We start from the raw sequence: 18797 nt of genomic DNA on the forward strand, positions 1-18797 counted from the left end.
TTCAGTTTCTGCCTGTAGGTCGGTATAAGATGAACCAAACAATGATCAGAGAGCCCCAAAGCTGCCCGTGGGACGGAGTGATACGCATTCTTTATTGTGGTGTAACAGTGGTCCAATATATTACTGTCTCTGGTAGGACATGTAACATGCTGTCTGTATTTTGGCAGTTCACGGGAGAGATTTGCTTTGTTAAAATCCCCAAGAATGATTAAAAGAGAGTCTGGGTACCTTTGTTCCATTTCAGCTATATGTTCAGCCAGCTGTTGTATCGCCGCGCTCACACACGCGTCTGGAGGAATGTAAACATTCGCGAGAATGAATGAGGAAAACTCCCGCGGCGAGTAGAAAGGTTTACAGTTTATGAAATGTGCCTCTAAATTAGGAGAGCACATCTTCTTCAGTGTTGTTACATCTGAACACCAACTTTCGTTAATGTAGAAAGAAACACAATCCACCACCTCTCGTTTTCCCCGTTAGTTCCGCGATGCGATCCGCTCGGAACAGCTGAAAGCCCGGCAGATGTAGTGCGTTGTCCGGTATGGCTTCACTCAGCCAGGTTTCAGTGAAGCACAGAGCAGCGGAGTTTAAAAAATCCTTGTTAGTGCGGGTGAGGAGAAGAAGTTCGTCCATTTTGTTAGGAAGAGATCGGAGATTCGCAAGATGAATACTGGGGAGTGCAGTGCGGAGGCCGCGCTCGCGGAGTTTAACCAGCGCGCCAGCGCGCTTCCCGCGTTTGCGTCTGACCGCGCGTTTGAACAACACCGCTGCCCCTCCGACGAGAATGTCCAGTAAAACGTCTGAGTAATCAAAATCTGTAAAAAAGTTGTCTGGTGTGTGTTTCCTAATGTCCAGTAGTTCGTCTTTGGTGAAACTGATAGGAAAAGAATGACTAAACGCAGAACAAACCAACAAAAACAACACAATAACTGGAGAGCTCCACACCGAGGCAGCCATCCGCGGCGCCATCTTGGATAATATAATAATCGTTACGATGTAAGTTGAAGCAGGGAAGGATGCAGGATCTACTTGCAGCAGCTTTTATTTAAACAAGCTCAAAACCAGACAAACTTAGACTAGTGAACTAGCCTGGGTTTCCCCATACTGCCTTGAGCAGCGCGATTTTATTCACGCTGCAAGGTAGTCTGGCTACCATGGGCTAATTTTTCCCCTGAAATAGGGAACCAATCACAGAACGGGGAGGGAGCAGCAAGACGATGACGAAGTATATGCGACACACCGAAGCAGTTTGTTTATCTATGGATCCAACATGACAGACGTAAAAATATATGCATATTTAGTTTAGCAAGCAAACACATCTACAAAAATATGCCTGTATTTCAAGTTGATAAAATAATTTAAAATCCACATCAGTTTATTTGTGCCGACGCGCCACCCCTCCCAGGATCTATAACGTTACCTAGGCTACTTCCACTTTTAAAAATTCATCATAACCGCGCGCGCGATCTGCTTGCAGTCGTCGAGATGGATGCTGAGGAGTTGAAGAAAAGAATAGCTAGTGGAGATTGTAAAGTTGTCGACAATACGTCATCAAAAATCAAGTCCAGTGTGTGGGAGAAATTTGGAGTTATCTGAAGAAAATATTGTAAAAAGCTTTGCTGCAAACATTTTCGTGTTGGATAGCCGCAAATGTGGAACTTCATCCCTGAGGAAGCACGCAGATAACTGGTAACAAAGCCGTTCTATCGAACGGTATTTTTCATATTTAACACTGTTAGTATGTGTGGTGTGCAGGGCGTGTTTGAACCCAAAATTGTCAGATGTAGGCTAGACGAAATTGCGTGGCATATAGTGGTGTAGCCGCGTCTGTTCGATTTGTGTGGTAACGTTAGCCATGTTCTTAATGTACCGGCCTTTTGACAGCTTCGGCTGAAGTTGTCCTTGTGTTAATTGTCGTGTAACTTCTGTATGACCTGGCAATAAACATTTTTGTAAGTGTCTATAATGTGATAGTCTAAACTGATTTTATTTCAGGTGCGGGTCGGGTGTCGGTTCTATTTTAAGCGGGTCGGGTGCGGATTTACAAAATCGGACCCGTGCAGGACTCTCTGGTGTACACATAAATCTCTGACCCATCGTCGTCTTCGTTGAATATCTGTCGCTCTACTTACGTCATCTGGTATAATTTGAAACGATTGGCTATAAGCTACGTACAGGCGCATTTGATAGACATTTGTAGCGCCCAATAAACGGCTCTGGGCATTCGTAAACCACGCCTCAAATACGAGAAAATGAACATGTAGTATCCAGACCACGTCTCAAAGAGAAAGTGGTCTGACGTTAGCCAGGCTACTAGTGAACATGACTCGGCAACAAAATAACCAAAATACAACAACATTAAGAACTCACAAAGACTGAACTAGCAACAGGGCTTAAATACAAAGGCCAACAAGCTAAACAAGATAACAAGGGGTGTGGCTAATCAGAAACACCTGGAGAGACTAATAAACAAGAAAAACTACAAAGGACTACAAAACATGGCCCAGAACAGGAAATAACACCCGTGCACACAAGACAAGAGGAACACAAGACAGGAATCATGACAATAAAAATACTTTATAAAAAAGTATGAAAATAGTTGAAAATAGTTTTTCAACCTTCATAATATATTTCCAAGACCCTTGTGATGGTACATCGACTTACAATAGGTTGAATGACACGTCTGCCATAGCCTGACAGGGTCTGTATCGGTTTCACTGGCACTACGGAACTTCGGGGTTCGGGTAGTAACCTGAGCACAAAAAGAACTACAAAATTCGACTGCTTTACGGCATACCTCACTTCCCCCACCCCCCATTTCCTCAAATTTGGACGCGAGAGCCCAACTAGCGTTTGTTTGCCGGCTGGTATAGCGTGTGTATGTTCTTGTCATGGCCGAAGCAGCAACGAAACCGAAGAAGGCAAAGGTTTTGTCAGAGGAGACTAGGAAGAGAAAAAGGGAGAGTGACAAAATCAAAGGCCGGACGAGGATCAATATTGGTGCAGCGTTCACTCGCTGGCGTGAGCTAAAGGAGGAGGAGGGGTGCCCGACCGATGCTGACTTGGCCGTCATGCTGTTGGACTAGTATATCTATGGTAGCTTGATATTATAATATTGACGATATATGGCTATTACCTACCACACAAACATTGAATTGAATTAGCATATCCATTCTGTAAAACAGTAGCCATTAGGCTACTATAATGACGCTGGCTTGTAAACGTGAGCTACGCGATCTTTTGGCGTTTGAAAAAAATAAAACCCATGAAATGATATTCATATGACATGCTGAAATATATGCCACTGTCCCTGGGATGAAGACATTTCACACGCAACGCAGGCAGTCTGCCCAAGACGTGAGAACTCCTTCTGTAGAGTTCAGGGGTATCGCCTTCTCAACAAATGCACGTGTATCCCCTGGTGTAACCATGACAGATTTTACAACAGTAGTAGAAGACAATACTGTTTCCCAACTGTAGAGGGACCCCGAGAGCAAAACTTACACGGTGTTGCTTTAAAAAATGTACTAACTTGATGCCACAAACAGAACTAAACTAATTTGAGAAACATTTTATTCATCGGTTCAGTTTAACCCATGACAGCAACTCTTAAAACGTCTGAAAACACTTGCTATCAAACACGATTGAACTGAGATATTTATCTGGTTGTGTGTGAATCCTCCCCCAACCTCAGTCAGTTTCCGCTCACACATCCGTCTCCTTTAACATCACGAAAATCAACAAGCTTTTGCTGATCTTACATTTTCAAATGAATTCTGGCCCTGAATGAAAACTAATAGCAGAAGAGTGAAATATTGGATTAGATATCTGTATCTACTGGTGTGTTATTTAGTGCTGTGAGCTGTCAATCATATTTGACCTCTGACCTGTGACTCTTATTTGACTGTTGATGGATTCACTTTATTTCAGTGTAAAGATGTTTTGTGTGGAGTGGAAGATTGTGAGCTTCTTATTAGCAGGAGAGAAAATGAAGAAACGCTTCAGCCACAAACTACTGACACACACAGAGACGACAAACATCCAGCAGAAGCTGTTTATCCACCGACAGATCAAACCAGACACACAGATGTTTGTACTGATAAAATAAAAGAGAAATAATAATGAATGCTGCTCGAGCTAATGCTCAGTGAAATATGGCTCGGTTGTGTTCCTGCACAGATGGCTGAGACTCATTGGCCGGACGCACAGCCAATTAGAGGAGCCCACGAGTGAAGAGTCAGCGCTGTGGGCGGGGCTTCTGCGAAGCACGTGATTGGACCACGGAGGAAGTACAAGCATTACTTTCATGGACTCTTATGTAGTCATAATAAAGTCACGTGTGGTACAGCGCTTTAAAGTGAACATGGAAGATATTTGTATCGTATAAGAATATTAATCGTCTATTTTAGGAGTGTCCCAAGACCCAAATATTTTGGAGAGAACTCAGTAATTACTTACAAAGAAAAGCAATGATTCCTGTTAACTTTGAAGAAGTTGATGTTATACTAAAATGTTTTTCATTTGATGGTGATAAAAATCTTTATATCGTTTATATTTGATTTAATTACTATGATTGCCCGATACTATATTCATAATGCCAAATTGTGAGATCCTTGACGTAATAATAAACAAGTAAAATATATGTGATGCTGCATGTGATCTGTAACACGAACTTTACACAGTATTGTATATTTTGCTTGCAGTAAATCTGCAACTAGAACATGTAACAGAGTTAGTTTTATGAGTTAATACAATTTAGAAACTTTTTTTTATTTTTTTATAATCTTTTAGATGTATATGTTGTTTATACCGGAATATATTGTAAAAACAAAAACAAACTAATTGGTAATATAAAATTTTTTTTTTTTAAAAAGTGTTTTTACAGATAGGCTATAAGAAGCACCTGTTAAAAAAGTAGAAATAAAGCTGTATATGGTACACTGCTGAAATATTTAAAATATACATAAAGTTTGTATTCCTCTGAATAAATCATGAGAGACTCTTGAACCTCAGAGTGAGAAACTTTATTGATAAAGGCAAGAAAATACATATGACAAATATACAGCAGTAGTAAAGTGAGATCTGTGTGTCTCTATTCATTTTTTTGTATCTGAGAGAAGTGACACTGTTAAAATCTGACACTGAAAGAGAGCACAAACTCAAATAATCATCAGTATTTATTATGAAAAAAACACTAGAAGAACAAAAACACACTTGAAGAACCTTTAAAGTTCAGCGTTCTGCTTTAGATTTCAATACTTCCTGAAAAAGATGAACATAAAAAGCCATGAATTAATAAATCTCACAGATATTTATACATGCAAAATCATCATCAATCATGTACCTGATGTGTGAATATGTGCTTGATCTCGTTCAGCTCTTCTGGATCTGATCTCATAAACCACAATAATGACAGTAGCCACGCCCACCAGAGCAGAGAGGACCAATCGGATCACAGCTTCAGTAGGACCACAACAGTGGACAGAGTCTGAGGAATAAACACATCAAACTGAGATCAGATCAGTCAATAAACACTAATATCAGCGCTGACATCAACTAATATTTCTGAATACACAGAAATATGATCAAATCTAATCAACAATCTTATATTCGGTTCTTATATGATTTGTCATTTCAAACTCTAAAATGATTCAACAATTCAATATGCAAATAGTGAATAAAATAAGAATATTTGATGGACAAGACTAATGATCTCTACTCACCATAGACAGAAACTCTGAATGATTTTGATGAGAATCCTTCTATAATCATCAGTATATCTGAAAACATCAGTAGTTTATAATCTCCATCATGTTCAGCTCTGGTGTTTGTGATGGTCAGAGATCCAGTTTGATTGTCCAGCTTCAGTCTGTCTCTGAATCTCCCATCAAGAACATCATCATATACAGTGATTCTGTCGGCCGTTTATAGATTTCTGCTATTAAAGTGTTTTTAAAGCTCCACTGAAACAGATCATTATCCTTCATTTCAGTAAGAGGAGAGTTTAGAGAGACTGAATCTCCCTCCAATTTATTTAATCAATCAATCCATAATAACTGAGTTTTGAATTCAAACTTGATCTGATAGAAGAGAAAAAGAAAAGAAAGTGTTAGTATTAACTTAATGGAGGAAAAGAGTAACAAGCACCACTTAAATGTCCAGCCCGCAGAAGTCACACTTACCCTGTAACTACATGAACAAGAGTATATTTCTCCAGTATTTAAGCAAAAGTTGCAATAGTTTTAGTTCTCAGAGCACTTTTGTTAAAAGAAAGTCCTGTATAAATGCACAGATATGGACCCTATACTTTTTTAAAAGCCTATATGTATTGGTATACTATTATTACAAAACGGTTTGCAGTGTCTGTTCTCGCTATATTTCTCTCAAATGTAAGATTGTTGTATTATAATAGTAGAATAAGTAACGCTTAGTTCTAAAATACCGACAGTATAAATAATTTGTTAATTCTTCTGGTTATTACCCCTTTATTCCTAAAACTTTACATGTTGTAGGTACACTATAATTACAGAAAGTTACACTGTAAATTAGTTTTAAATACGCAGTTCTTTGCGGGCTGTAATCTAAAGCGTTACCAAGCAAACTCCAGCAGCTCGAGCTCTTACTAGAACCAGGAAGTGTGATCATATTAGCCCGGCTCTGTCAACACTGCGTTTGCTCTCTATCAAACATTACATACATTTAAAAATCATGATGATTACTATAAACTACTATTACTGAGATCAGAGTTTAGAGTGACTGAAATAAACTATATCATAAAACAATGAAATGATTATTTTTTTATTTTTTTGTCATTAAAAACAGGTGAAACCAATAGTCTATTTAACCCTTTCACGTGTGATTCTGACTGGGGGAGTTTATCAAGGCGACATTTATTTTAGAACGTTTCCCCATTATTGTTTCCATGGCGAACCGTCATGATCTTGATTTAAAATGTGAGATGGCGCCGCCATGTTTGTTTGCGCCGCAGTTCAAATTCTCTGAAGAGTTTGAATCTGACAGTTGTGTGACATCATCACTGAACATTCCAAATCCCAAATGTGGGACCGTATCACTCAAAAGGTTTACTCACCGAGGACATCGAGCCTGAACCTCTTGATCACACTGTTGATCTGTAGTTTATAATCTCCATCATGTTCAGTTCTGGTGTTTGTGATGGTCAGAGATCCAGTTTGATCGTCCAGCTTCAGTCTGTCTCTGAATCTCCCATCAAGAACATCATCATATACAGTGATTCTGTCGGTCGTTACATTGATTTCAGCTATTAAAGTGTTTTCATCTCCAAACCTCCACTGAATCACATCATCATCCTTCATTTCAGTAAGATCAGAGTTTAGAGAGACTGATTATCCCTCAATCACTGACACTAACTTCACTTCATCATCACCAAACACTCCTGAAGAACAGAGTTTATCACAGATTAAAGCTTTAAAATCACTTGATGTTGGTTTGATGAAGCTTCACTAAAATACTTTTAATCATGTAAATGTGAAGTGATTAATATTCTGCAGCAGATCAAAGACAAAAGATGAAGAATGAAAATGAGAAATAGTTAAACAGTTGTATGTAATCAAGTGACTTTAATCTCAAATAAGAGTGTTTTCTCTCAGCAAAATCACACATTATCTGTTTCTATACGAGAATAACAGTGAATGTTAATCCTTTCTGACTAATTTAACCAGTAATTTATCACATCAGAACAGAAACAACTGAAACCAGAAAAACACATTTAAAACTCACCATCCAGACGCCACAAACACAAACAGAGCAAAACTAATTTGAGAAACATTTTCTTCATCGGTTCACTGAAAAGCCCACGATAGTAACTCTTAATGTCTGAAACACTCAGATTGCTCTGAAAGACTGAACTGAGATATTTATCTAGTTGTGTGTGAATCCTCCCCCAACCTCAGTTAGTTTCCGCTCACACATCCGTCTCCTTTAACATCACGAAAATCAACAAGCTTTTGCTGATCTTACATTTTCAAATGAATTCTGGCCCTGAATGAAAACTAATAGCAGAAGAGTGAAATATTGGATTAGATATCTGTATCTACTGGTGTGTTATTTAGTGCTGTGAGCTGTCAATCATATTTGACCTCTGACCTGTGACTCTTATTTGACTGTTGATGGATTCACTTTATTTCAGTGTAAAGATGTTTTGTGTGGAGTGGAAGATTGTGAGCTTCTTATTAGCAGGAGAGAAAATGAAGAAACGCTTCAGCCACAAACTACTGACACACACAGAGACGACAAACATCCAGATGAAGCTGTTTATCCATCGACAGAACACACTAGACAGATTTGTGCACATAATAGCCCATAGCTGGTTTCAATTTCACTTACAAACTGAACTGATAACGGTTTTATTTCAGATTCACATTCAATAAAAAAATAATGTTTAATGTATTATAAATGTCATACTTATTTCATAAAGATTAAATATAAAAAGCAATTTTATGATAGCATTAGGCAAATCAGGCAGACCATTAATAAATTATTTTAATAAAAAAAGAGTATTTGTGAATTATTCAAATTATTGATGTCATTCTTTTTTCTTCTTTGAATGCATCTCTTTTTCAAATGTCTTATCTCTTTTATTAAAATAAAAATAAACATCAAACACACATTTTCTACAGTAGAGATAAAATACAAGGACCCACTTCATATTCAGTGTATTTAAGTACTATGTACTACTAACATTTAAATTAATAATTTGATACAATGCTCATTATGTAGTACTTAGTAGTTAAAGACACCAAATATAAAGTCAGACCGAATAATACAGAAATAAATAATAAAACAAAAATAACAGAACGATCTATTTTCCTTCTCTAACAAAAGGACTAAATGATTTTCTTCATATCTCAACTGGTATTGGCAGATGGTTCGTTATAAAACGCATTTACATCGAGTCAAAATAATTTTCTAATGTTTATAAAAACAGGAACCAACAGATTCTCAGACGTTTCCGGTGACGTCAGAACGCTCGCGACGTTGTCATGGTGAACAAGCTAGAGCGTCGCGTTCTCGTCGAGGAAAGATTCCGTTGTAAACATGTTAGTACACTACCTTTCGGCGTACTGCACACTTTAGAGCGATTTATAATGCCTTTACGAGAGCTCCGTTTGCTTGGTTTTGAGGCAGACGAGGCGTTCTGGTTGCATTTTAGGTGAACCTACCAACTAGTCGAGATCATAGGTCGAGATGGGGAGTCGTGGAGGACTGAGGAGTTCAGCTTTGGATCGGGCTAAAGCTCATCTCTCGGGGCAGAGAATCTCAAACATCGCGATATCAGCGGACAAACGAGATGTGGTTAGTGTTCATTATAAACACACAGCTGCTCTAGAGAAATTAAACTTTATTTTACTTCGTTTTGTGTTGTTGGAAAAAAAATCTTGGTAAACTTTCTCAAAGAATAATAACTTACTACCCCTTTTCAGCAGTATTATAACATTAACCAATACGCGATTAGATAATAAGTCATTGTTTTACCATAAATGTTGTAGGTAATGATGCTCTTCTTAAGTTTTGCTAATAATGCAGTGATATATTGATGTTTAATATTGTCGTAATAAAGGTTAGGGCAATTATGGTGCATAATAATGATAGATTTGAGAAAGAAACACTATCATTGGGATAAGTGAAGATCCTCTGAAGGGTGGAATTGAACCTCAGCATAAATTGCCTGTTTTTGACTGCATTTTTGACATTGTTTCCGGTGCGTTCATGTTACAATACGTCTCAGCATGAAATGTTCTTGTTTACTCAGGGAAACTCTGCAAAATTGATGTCACTGACCAGACAGAACCATGACCTCAGTGACATCCCACCATCACCGAGGGAGAACCAGGACCTTGCGAAGAGTTTCGTTATAGGTGGCGGAAGTCGATTTCTGAAGAAGACCTCTAAAAATGCCACAGAAGACAGACAGTCATCCGCTCCTAGTGGAACTCCTGCAGAAATGGATGAATTTAAGTTAATTCCTCAACGTAGTTCACAAAGCACAGCTTTGAGTGGACCAGCGCTCATCGAGAACCGCATCAGAAACCAGAAAAGCAAAGTTGACGGGCCCAGTGACCATACACACCTCTCAGAACCACAGGAGACAAGTTTATCTGTCCAGTCCAGCAGCGATCTGAGCATGACAGGGACTCGCTTTCTGAAGAAACCGCTGTCCGCACCTCAAGAGGAAAGGGTTCCTGAGAGAACCATTGGTCTAAATGAATATAAAGTAAGGAGAGTCAGTTTAGACAGCGACGAACAGGACATGCAAAGACTTCTAGGAGATTCTTTTAGCCTATCAGAGAGTTCCTTGCAAAATGCAGCGAGGAAGACGAGTCCTCAACCAGTTAAAAAGGTATTGAACCCAGTTAAAGTGTTAGTTGACCACACATTTTACTCACCCTCATGTCCTTCCAAACATGTTTCTGCTTTTCTCTTTCCAGTTATACAAGAAGAGCAGTGAATCTTCGCCAACCCCTGAAAGACACAAAGTTTCTCCTTCCCCCAGCAGGCCTGAGTCACGCATGATCCGGTTCACTGAACGGTCCGTGTCCTCTGAATCTGATCACAGTGAGATCCGGTCTTTGGATGATCTCTTTCCTGTAGACTCAGATGACACTCTGAGCGAGAGGAGTGCAGTATTGGATGGTAAAACACCTGTCGATTTAACATCTTGCAATCATCTAAACTATTCTTTAATAGAATTGTATGGCCAAAAATTTTATTCTCAACAAATTTCTTTTTACCCAGATTTCAAAATCAATGTAATGACACTGGATGATCTCGCCCCCATACCTTTTGCCACAGCTGAAATATCACAAGAAAAGGTTTGTTGAATGTCTAACATGCATTTTTTTTTTAATCCCCCTGTAGTCAATCCCTTTAAACTCATCTTTGATCACCAAAATGTATATATTTTTAAAATATTCTTCATGCCTTAAATAGCTTGAATGTAAATCAACACAATTGTCTCATTATACGCGGTTCAATGAATATGCAAATGAGCCCCGCCTCCACGTCACTTTGTGACGTCAGAAACGCCAGCGATTTCAAACCGTGTTTTTGATTCACTGCAGTTTTAAGGAGAAAATACTCAGCAATGGTGTTGACTTATAAATTTGCACAGGGTTTGTCTTAAAGCATATTAAAAACACCACATATACATATAAACAACATTAAAAGCTTGATTTTCACCTTTGTTTTAATTTATGTTTTCAAATTTAAACAAAATATATATTTTTTAAATCACAGAAAGAAACAAAAGCCAGAAAGGAAGACAGGAACAAGAAGTCATCCAACATCTCAAAGCTCGCTTCACCACCCACAGCGGAAGAAGCCTCGGCAGCCTACGAAAGTGATTTTGAGAGCGAGATCCCATCAGAGACGCCATCAAGTGCCAGTGAGATCTCAGAACGTCTCACAGATGAAGCTAAAGATGCCTCATTGATCAGCGAGCTCCAGTACAGCTCGTACAAATCCCAGGTTGACGACAATGATGATGATGATCGTACCTTATCACAATCATCACTGTCATCCAGTCGCCACTCAGACTCTTCCTCGAGGTCTAGCTCGTCCAATGCGACTGTAACCCACGGCCCCAGTCCTGACCGTCACGTAAAGGAGGTTGCGGTACAGACGCAGATGGATGGATTTGCCTACACGTGGTCTTCTGGTAGGTTTCTGTAATCAGTTATTTGAGCAGTTTCTTTGGGGCGTCCCTCAGGGTTATAGTTGAGGGCCACTTTTGTTCTTGTTTTTAGGACACGTATGTGGGCGAATCTTAGAAAAATAAACTCAATAACACGTCCAAGTCATATTTCGAACTTAAGGCAAGACATCCCAGGTGAATAGGATAAATAAAATTAACTTATATCACCATTATCTCGTTAATTGATTGCATTAATAATCGCAATTTTTTTTTATTACTAGTCTTCTGAAATGTTGTTTAAATATGCAAATGAGGTGTTATAGATTTAAATATGCACTAATTTGCATAAAAGTTTAGAACAAAAATCTGAACATTTGGTTAAAGTCAGGTTCAAAATTCTTGTTTCATTTTTTTTTTGTGTGTGTGTATTAAAGCTGCAGTAGGGAACTTTTAGAAAATGTTGACTTTGCCTTAAAATTTGAACAAGCACAGCTACAGGTCACTCCCCCTCGCTCTCTGCTGCGCTACAGCCCTCCCTCCACAGCTCCTCCCCCACAACGGAGCCTGCCGCGAACACGCAGGCTAGTAAACATGCAGGGCCACTGATGACGGCGGATAAACAGTTATCGCACATTCACTGGTAGAGACGAAACATCAACAATATGCTTTACATTGACTATGCCCTGCCCATACTTTGACTACAAACTTGGTCCTCAAATCATTACGTATTTTGCAATACATGTAATGTAACTTCATAACGTTGCACTCTTTCTATAAGTTATAAATAGCTAGCAAAATAATATAATGGTAACGTTAAAGTATGTAAGTAATTATTCTAGTGATGTGTAATGCTAAATAAGGTTTGCTAGTACATTATTTCAGCAACATGACAAGCCAGTGAATTAGCAGGTTTCTATTGTTGCTTTGCACAGTGCGTGACATTTTATGTTATGTTAGCCTATGTTATGCGGCCAGAGTTTTGACACTGAGTCAATGGGCTCCGACGGGCTTGTTTATCGTCATTGGTCTTTTTCCATTTACCTGTCTTTGTTGTATGAGCAGGTGCCACTCGAGAAATTGGCAGTTTTAGTTGTTTGTCCGCCATTAGCAGAGCTGCACGGCACACCGGCTATCTTGATTTTGAACGACGGTACGCGCTGTGCGAGAGAGGGGTGATGATCAGCGCGTACACAAGCATGATTGACACTGCTAAGACACTCCTCCTGGCTCTGATTGGTTGTTTCTTACCGGGAGCGGTGTATTTCTGCAAATGGCAATAGGACCACTGGGAGGAGCCTGAGGAGCTTGATTTTTTCACAGATTATCTGTCTCATATTCTACTGTCAGGACATAATTACAGTTTTAACAAATAGGCTATGTAAAAAATACATTTTTACAGAAGTTACCAACTGCAGCTTTAAAGTCAAAGATTTTTACATTACGTTTCCATTACCTTTCAAATTGCGCAAATTGAAATTGCGAATTGAAAATACGCCCAATGGAAACACGTCAATTTCGTAAAAACTCCCATTTGTCGCAAAAAAGTTTTTACGCTCGCATGAGGTGGTTTTTCAGGCAATTCGAAAAATAAATATTTCGCAAAACTGCAATGGAAACAGTTTTTGCGCATTTACAGGTCACCTGACGTAGATGACGTGGTGTGTTTGGACAGAATACGAGACAGAGTTCTTTATTAAATTCATATAAGACAAAAGAATTACAGGAATAATGGATTCTAAACCTCAAATAAATGCCACAATCAAGACCTCGAAGCAGATCTGAGGGAGAAACACCCAGAAACACCTCATATGTGCCGCTCACAAATATAATAAGGGTCGTTCCTTACCATTAATGATTGGATAACACGCATACGTCTCCTTCAATTAATAATAATGGCTAGTGCAGTGCCTGGGATATAGTACATAAACCTACAACGTCCGTTGCCATGGTTTTTGGAATGAACTTATCGCGAGAGGAAAAAATTACGTTTTAGTCGCATAACATCGGTAAATGGAAATGGCGTCATCAAACGTAGTTTTTTGTCGACATTTATAAAAAAATCGCAAAAGTTTTGTGCAAATCTGTAATGGAAACGTGCCAACAGAGGGGATTCAGGATATCTCTATTTATCACTCCAGAAAATACTGTCTACAGTAAATTAACCTTTTTTTAGGAATAAAATGTTGTATAAAATCAGGAAAATGATAAATGAACAAACCCTATGTAAAAACCTCCAAAGTGGAGATTTCTGACTCAGAATAGGAGAAAAAAAACTAATTTAGAAAAAACGGCCTTTAAAGATATATACTGTAATTGAAACCTACACACATAGATTAAGTGCTCTAAAAGATACAGTTAAAAGTGTATTTTGGATGTTTTCTTTCCACTAGTCTGAAAAAACACTTTATGAAAAGTCTCAAAATTGACAGATGCATGAAAAAACACTGTTTTTGCCTGTAGTGTCTCGCTTAAAGGGTTAGTTCACCCCAAAATGAAAATCTGAGATCTCCATAGACAGCTTTGCAACTGAAACTTTTGACACTTTAAAAAGTTCATGAAGATATCATAAAACTAATCCATATGAATGGAACAGTTTAGTCAATATTTTTTGAAGAGACACAATCGCTTTATATGGCAGATTCAATTTGGGGCATCCCTCAGGGTTATAGCCTTGGACCACTTTTGTTCTTGTTCTGAGAAATGTATGTGGGTGAATCCCACAAATCCTGTCAAGAACATGTTTAGGCCATATTTAATTTCAAAATCAAAAGAAAATAAACTCGCACCATTAGTGCTCAGGCCCTAAAAAGAATAGTTTTGCATTGTGACTATTTTCATGACATTTTAATCCCAAATTTTTATTATAAAAGTGATTTTGTGAGATCCACTTGTTTATGTTGGCCATTTTCCAGGCATGGCTGCCGTTGGACCGTCTCTGGGCATGACGTACGTGGACCCGACTCCAATAGCCAGTCACACAGTCAGCGCTGAAGCCATAGAGAGTGAGTATACGATGTGAATATACCCTTATAAACATGAACCTAACAAAACATGAACATCTCAAGTAATTATTGTTAAGAATGAGAACATTTCAGGTACTGAGTGAGTATACCTTTTTCTTGTACAGGAGTTGATATATAGCTCATTATCTCCCATGCTAACAGGTGTGACGGCATATAATCCTGCCATTATTGCACTGAACGACATGTTGCGACAGCAGTTGGCCCTCACAAGATCGTTCATCGACTCCACCAGACGCCATTACAAATCAGTGCACGAGTCCCTGGGGACGGCTGACTACAAATACACCACACTACAAGATACTAAAGAGGTAAGAACGCATTTTACTGCAATGACAAATCCTCAATTTCATTTGACAAGGAATGAAAATAAGACGGTGATGGATAGAAGTATAATTTAGCCTATAAAACACAGATAATATACATCTTTATTAAAAGTTCATCAAATTAAATATGCCTGACATCTACCCTGGCAATAACTTAAGACGGGTGCACACTGTTAGAAGACATTTAGGAGGATAATATATACAGTATATACACACACATATACAGTGGGGAGAACAAGTATTTGATACACTGTCGATTTTGTAGGTTTTCCTACTTACAAAGCATGTAGAGGTCTGTAATTTTTATCATAGGTACACTTCAACTGTGAGAGACGGAATCTAAAACAAAAATCCAGAAAATCACATTGTATGATTTTTAAATAATTAATTTGCATTTTATTGCATGACATAAGTATTTTATCACCTACCAACCAGTAAGAATTCCGGCTCTCACAGACCTGTTAGTTTTTCTTTAAGAAGCCCTCCTGTTCTCCACTCATTACCTGTATTAACTGCACCTGTTTGAACTCGTTACCTGTATAAAAGACATCTGTCCACACACTCAATCAAACAATCCAACCTCTCCACAATGGCCAAGACCAGAGAGCTGTGTAAGGACATCAGGGATACATTTGTAGACCTGCACAAGGCTGGGATGGGCTACAGGACAATAGGCAAGCAGCTTGGTGAGAAGGCAACAACTGTTGGCGCAATTATTAGAAAATAGAAGAAGTTCAAGATGACGGTCAATCTCCCTCGGTCTGGGGCACCATGCAAGATCTCACCTCGTGGGGCATCAATGATCATGAGGAAGGTGAGGGATCAGCCCAGAACAACACGGCAGGACCTGGTCAATGACCTGAAGAGAGCTGGGACCACAGTCTCAAAAAAGAAAACCCTTAGTAACACACTACGCCGTCACGGATTAAAATCCTGCAGCGCACACAAGGTCCCCCTGCTCAAGCCAGCGCATGTCCAGGCCCGTCTGAAGTTTGCCAATGACCATCTGGATGATCCAGAGGAGGAATGGAAGAAGGTCATGTGGTCTGATGAGACAAAAATAGAGCTTTTTGGTCTAAACTCCACTCGCCGTGTTTGGAGGAAGAAGAAGGATGAGTACAACCCCAAGAATACCATCCCAACCGTGAAGCATGGAGGTGGAAACATCATTCTTTGGGGATGCTTTTCTGCAAAGGGGACAGGACGACTGCACCGTATTGAGGGGAGGATGGATGGGGCCATGTATCGCGAGATCTTGGCCAACAACCTCCTTCCCTCAGTAAGAGCATTGAAGATGGGTCATGGATGGGTCTCCTAGCATGACAACGACCCGAAACACACAGCCAGGGCAACTAAGGAGTGGCTCCGTAAGAAGCATCTCAAGGTCCTGGAGTGCCCTAGACAGTCTCCAGACCTGAACCCAATAGAAAATCTTTGGAGGGAGCTGAAAGTCCGTATTGTCCAGCAACAGCCCCAAAACCTGAAGGATCTGGAGAAGGTCTGTATGGAGGAGTGGGCCAAAATCCCTGCTGCAGTGTGTGCAAACCTGGTCAAGAACTGCAGGAAACGTATGATCTTTGTAATTGCAAACAAAGGTTTCTGTACCAAATATTACGTTCTGCTTTTCTGATGTATCAAATACTTGTGTCATGCAATAAAATGCAAATTAATTACTTAATCATACAATGTGATTTTCTGGATTTTTGTTTTAGATTCCGTCACTCACAGTTGAAGTGTACCTATGATAAAAATTACAGACTTCTGCATTCTTTGTAAGTGGAAAAACCTGCAAAATCGGCAGTGTATCATATACTTGTTCTCCCCACTGTATATACATATGTGACCCTGGACCACAAAACCAGTCTTATGGGTAATTTTTTTATTTTATTCATCATCTGAAAGCTAAATACATAATCTTTCCATTGATGTATGGTTTGTTAGGATAGGACAATATTTGGCCAAGATACAACTATTTGAAAATCTGGAAACTGAGGGTACAGAAAAATCAAAATATTGAGAAAATCGCCTTTAAAGTTGTCCATTTCTATTGGCGATAGTGCTGCATCCATTCACAAAAATAAATGTTTTATATATTTAAGGTGGGAAATGTACAAAATATCTTCATGGAACATGATCTTTACTTAATATCCTAATGATTTTTGGCATAAAAGAAAAATCTATAATTTTGACCCATACAATGTTTTGTTGGCTATTGCCACAAATATACCCATGCAACATGTGACTGGTTTTGTGATCCAGGGTCACATATAAGGGATGCACCGATATGAAAATTTTGGCCGATACCAATAATTCTTTAGATTTGAAACCCGATAACCGATATATTGGCCGATAAATCAAAATTTTTATATAATTTTTGAGAGCCCGATTACAAAAACAAAAGTCTCCCCCAAGACATGTCCCAAACACACAATAAGTGTTCTCATTATAATTTTATGTAGCCTATATGACAGACTTGCGCTGCACATGATACACTGAACTATATTTTCCTTTTTTGAAGTGATTCCAATTATATTTCAAGAAATGTAAAACCATCATGTTGAACAGTTGCACATCTGAAGTGTCTCAGCTGACGGAAATAATCCATTATTTATCAGCTTTAAAGGGATACTTTACCGTTTTTTCATATTAAACTATGTTATTCCCTTAACTAAGACGAGTTGATACATACCTCTCTCGTCTCAGTGCGTGCACTAAATCCCTCTGTCTTGCGGCGAAACTTTGTTAGCCCAGTTCATTTAATATGGGCCAAGCAGAGAAGCTACCAAACACCTCCACGTTTTCCCTATTTAAATACAGTTACTCGCGAAGTGTAACTCGACCTAGGACGGTGACACAAAACAAAACGTTGCGCTTTTCTAAGCGTGTAAAATGGATAACTATTTTGTATGGCGGAATACCATAGCAAGTGCTTGTAAGCACTTCGACTTGGCGCAGTAATATCTTCACTCGTGAAAAATCCTCTCACCGGCCCCCGCTCCCTCTAGTGAAGATATTACTGCGCCGAAGTCGAAGTGCTTACAAGCACTTGCTATGGTATTCCGCCATACAAAATAGTTATCCATTTTACACGCTTAGAAAAGCGCAACGTTTTGTTTTGTGTCACCGTCCTAGGTCGAGTTACACTTCGCGAGTAACTGTATTTAAATAGGGAAAACGTGGAGGTGTTTGGTAGCTTCTCTGCTTGGCCCATATTAAATGAACTGGGCTAACAAAGTTTCGCCGCAAGACAGAGGGATTTAGTGCACGCACTGAGACGAGAGAGGTATGTATCAACTCGTCTTAGTTAAGGGAATAACATAGTTTAATATGAAAAAACGGTAAAGTATCCCTTTAATACATCAGCCAAATTTTCTTATCAGGCCGATAACCATAAAAATGAACACATATTGGCCGATACCGATATGGTGGCCGATATATCGTGCGTTCCTAATATATATATATACCTAAAATGTTTCTATCGTAATATCTTTTATGTTTGCTAACAGGAATTTCTTTATTTTTATAGTTCATCCGCGCTCACAGGCCGCCCAAACTAAGTATTGAAGACGCTCTAGAAGAAGTTCTACAGGAAATGCAGGACTATCATTACATGTAAATAAACAGATCAACGCTTTGGATGCATCGTCCATAAATAATAAACAGCCAAAATTTTTCAATCATTGTAAATGCTACATGTGCCTAAATAAAACAGCTTTTTTTACTACCTGTTCATCGTGCTTCACATTTATCAAGACATAAGAATTCATACACAACTTAAATGCT

The 18797-nt window shown here is 38.9% G+C and overlaps 2 protein-coding genes across 2 annotated transcripts in view; one reads left to right on the top strand and one right to left on the bottom strand.

The window, feature by feature from the left end:
* Nucleotides 1-7331, bottom strand: part of LOC309474954 (uncharacterized protein) — a gene marked incomplete at both ends in the record, with an annotated part of 214867 nt that extends 207536 nt beyond the window's left edge. The window contains one exon of the mRNA XM_082137573.1: nucleotides 7088-7331. Coding sequence (XP_081993699.1) covers nucleotides 7088-7331 — 244 coding nt within the window. The remainder of the gene's footprint in view (nucleotides 1-7087) is intronic.
* Nucleotides 7332-8266: 935 nt separating this feature from the next.
* Nucleotides 8267-18738, top strand: cUnh19orf44 (chromosome Un C19orf44 homolog). Its single transcript, XM_082139083.1, has 8 exons — nucleotides 8267-9330; nucleotides 9788-10375; nucleotides 10464-10668; nucleotides 10771-10847; nucleotides 11272-11692; nucleotides 14581-14670; nucleotides 14833-14999; nucleotides 18541-18738. The coding sequence occupies exons 1-8, from the start codon at nucleotides 9223-9225 to the stop codon at nucleotides 18628-18630; spliced, it is 1746 nt and encodes a 581-aa protein (XP_081995209.1). The 5' UTR covers nucleotides 8267-9222; the 3' UTR covers nucleotides 18631-18738.
* The last annotated feature ends 59 nt before the right edge of the window (nucleotides 18739-18797 follow it).

Source organism: Leuciscus leuciscus, assembly GCF_965113295.1.
Source record: "Leuciscus leuciscus genome assembly, chromosome: 15".
NCBI classification, from domain to species: domain Eukaryota; kingdom Metazoa; phylum Chordata; class Actinopteri; order Cypriniformes; family Leuciscidae; genus Leuciscus; species Leuciscus leuciscus.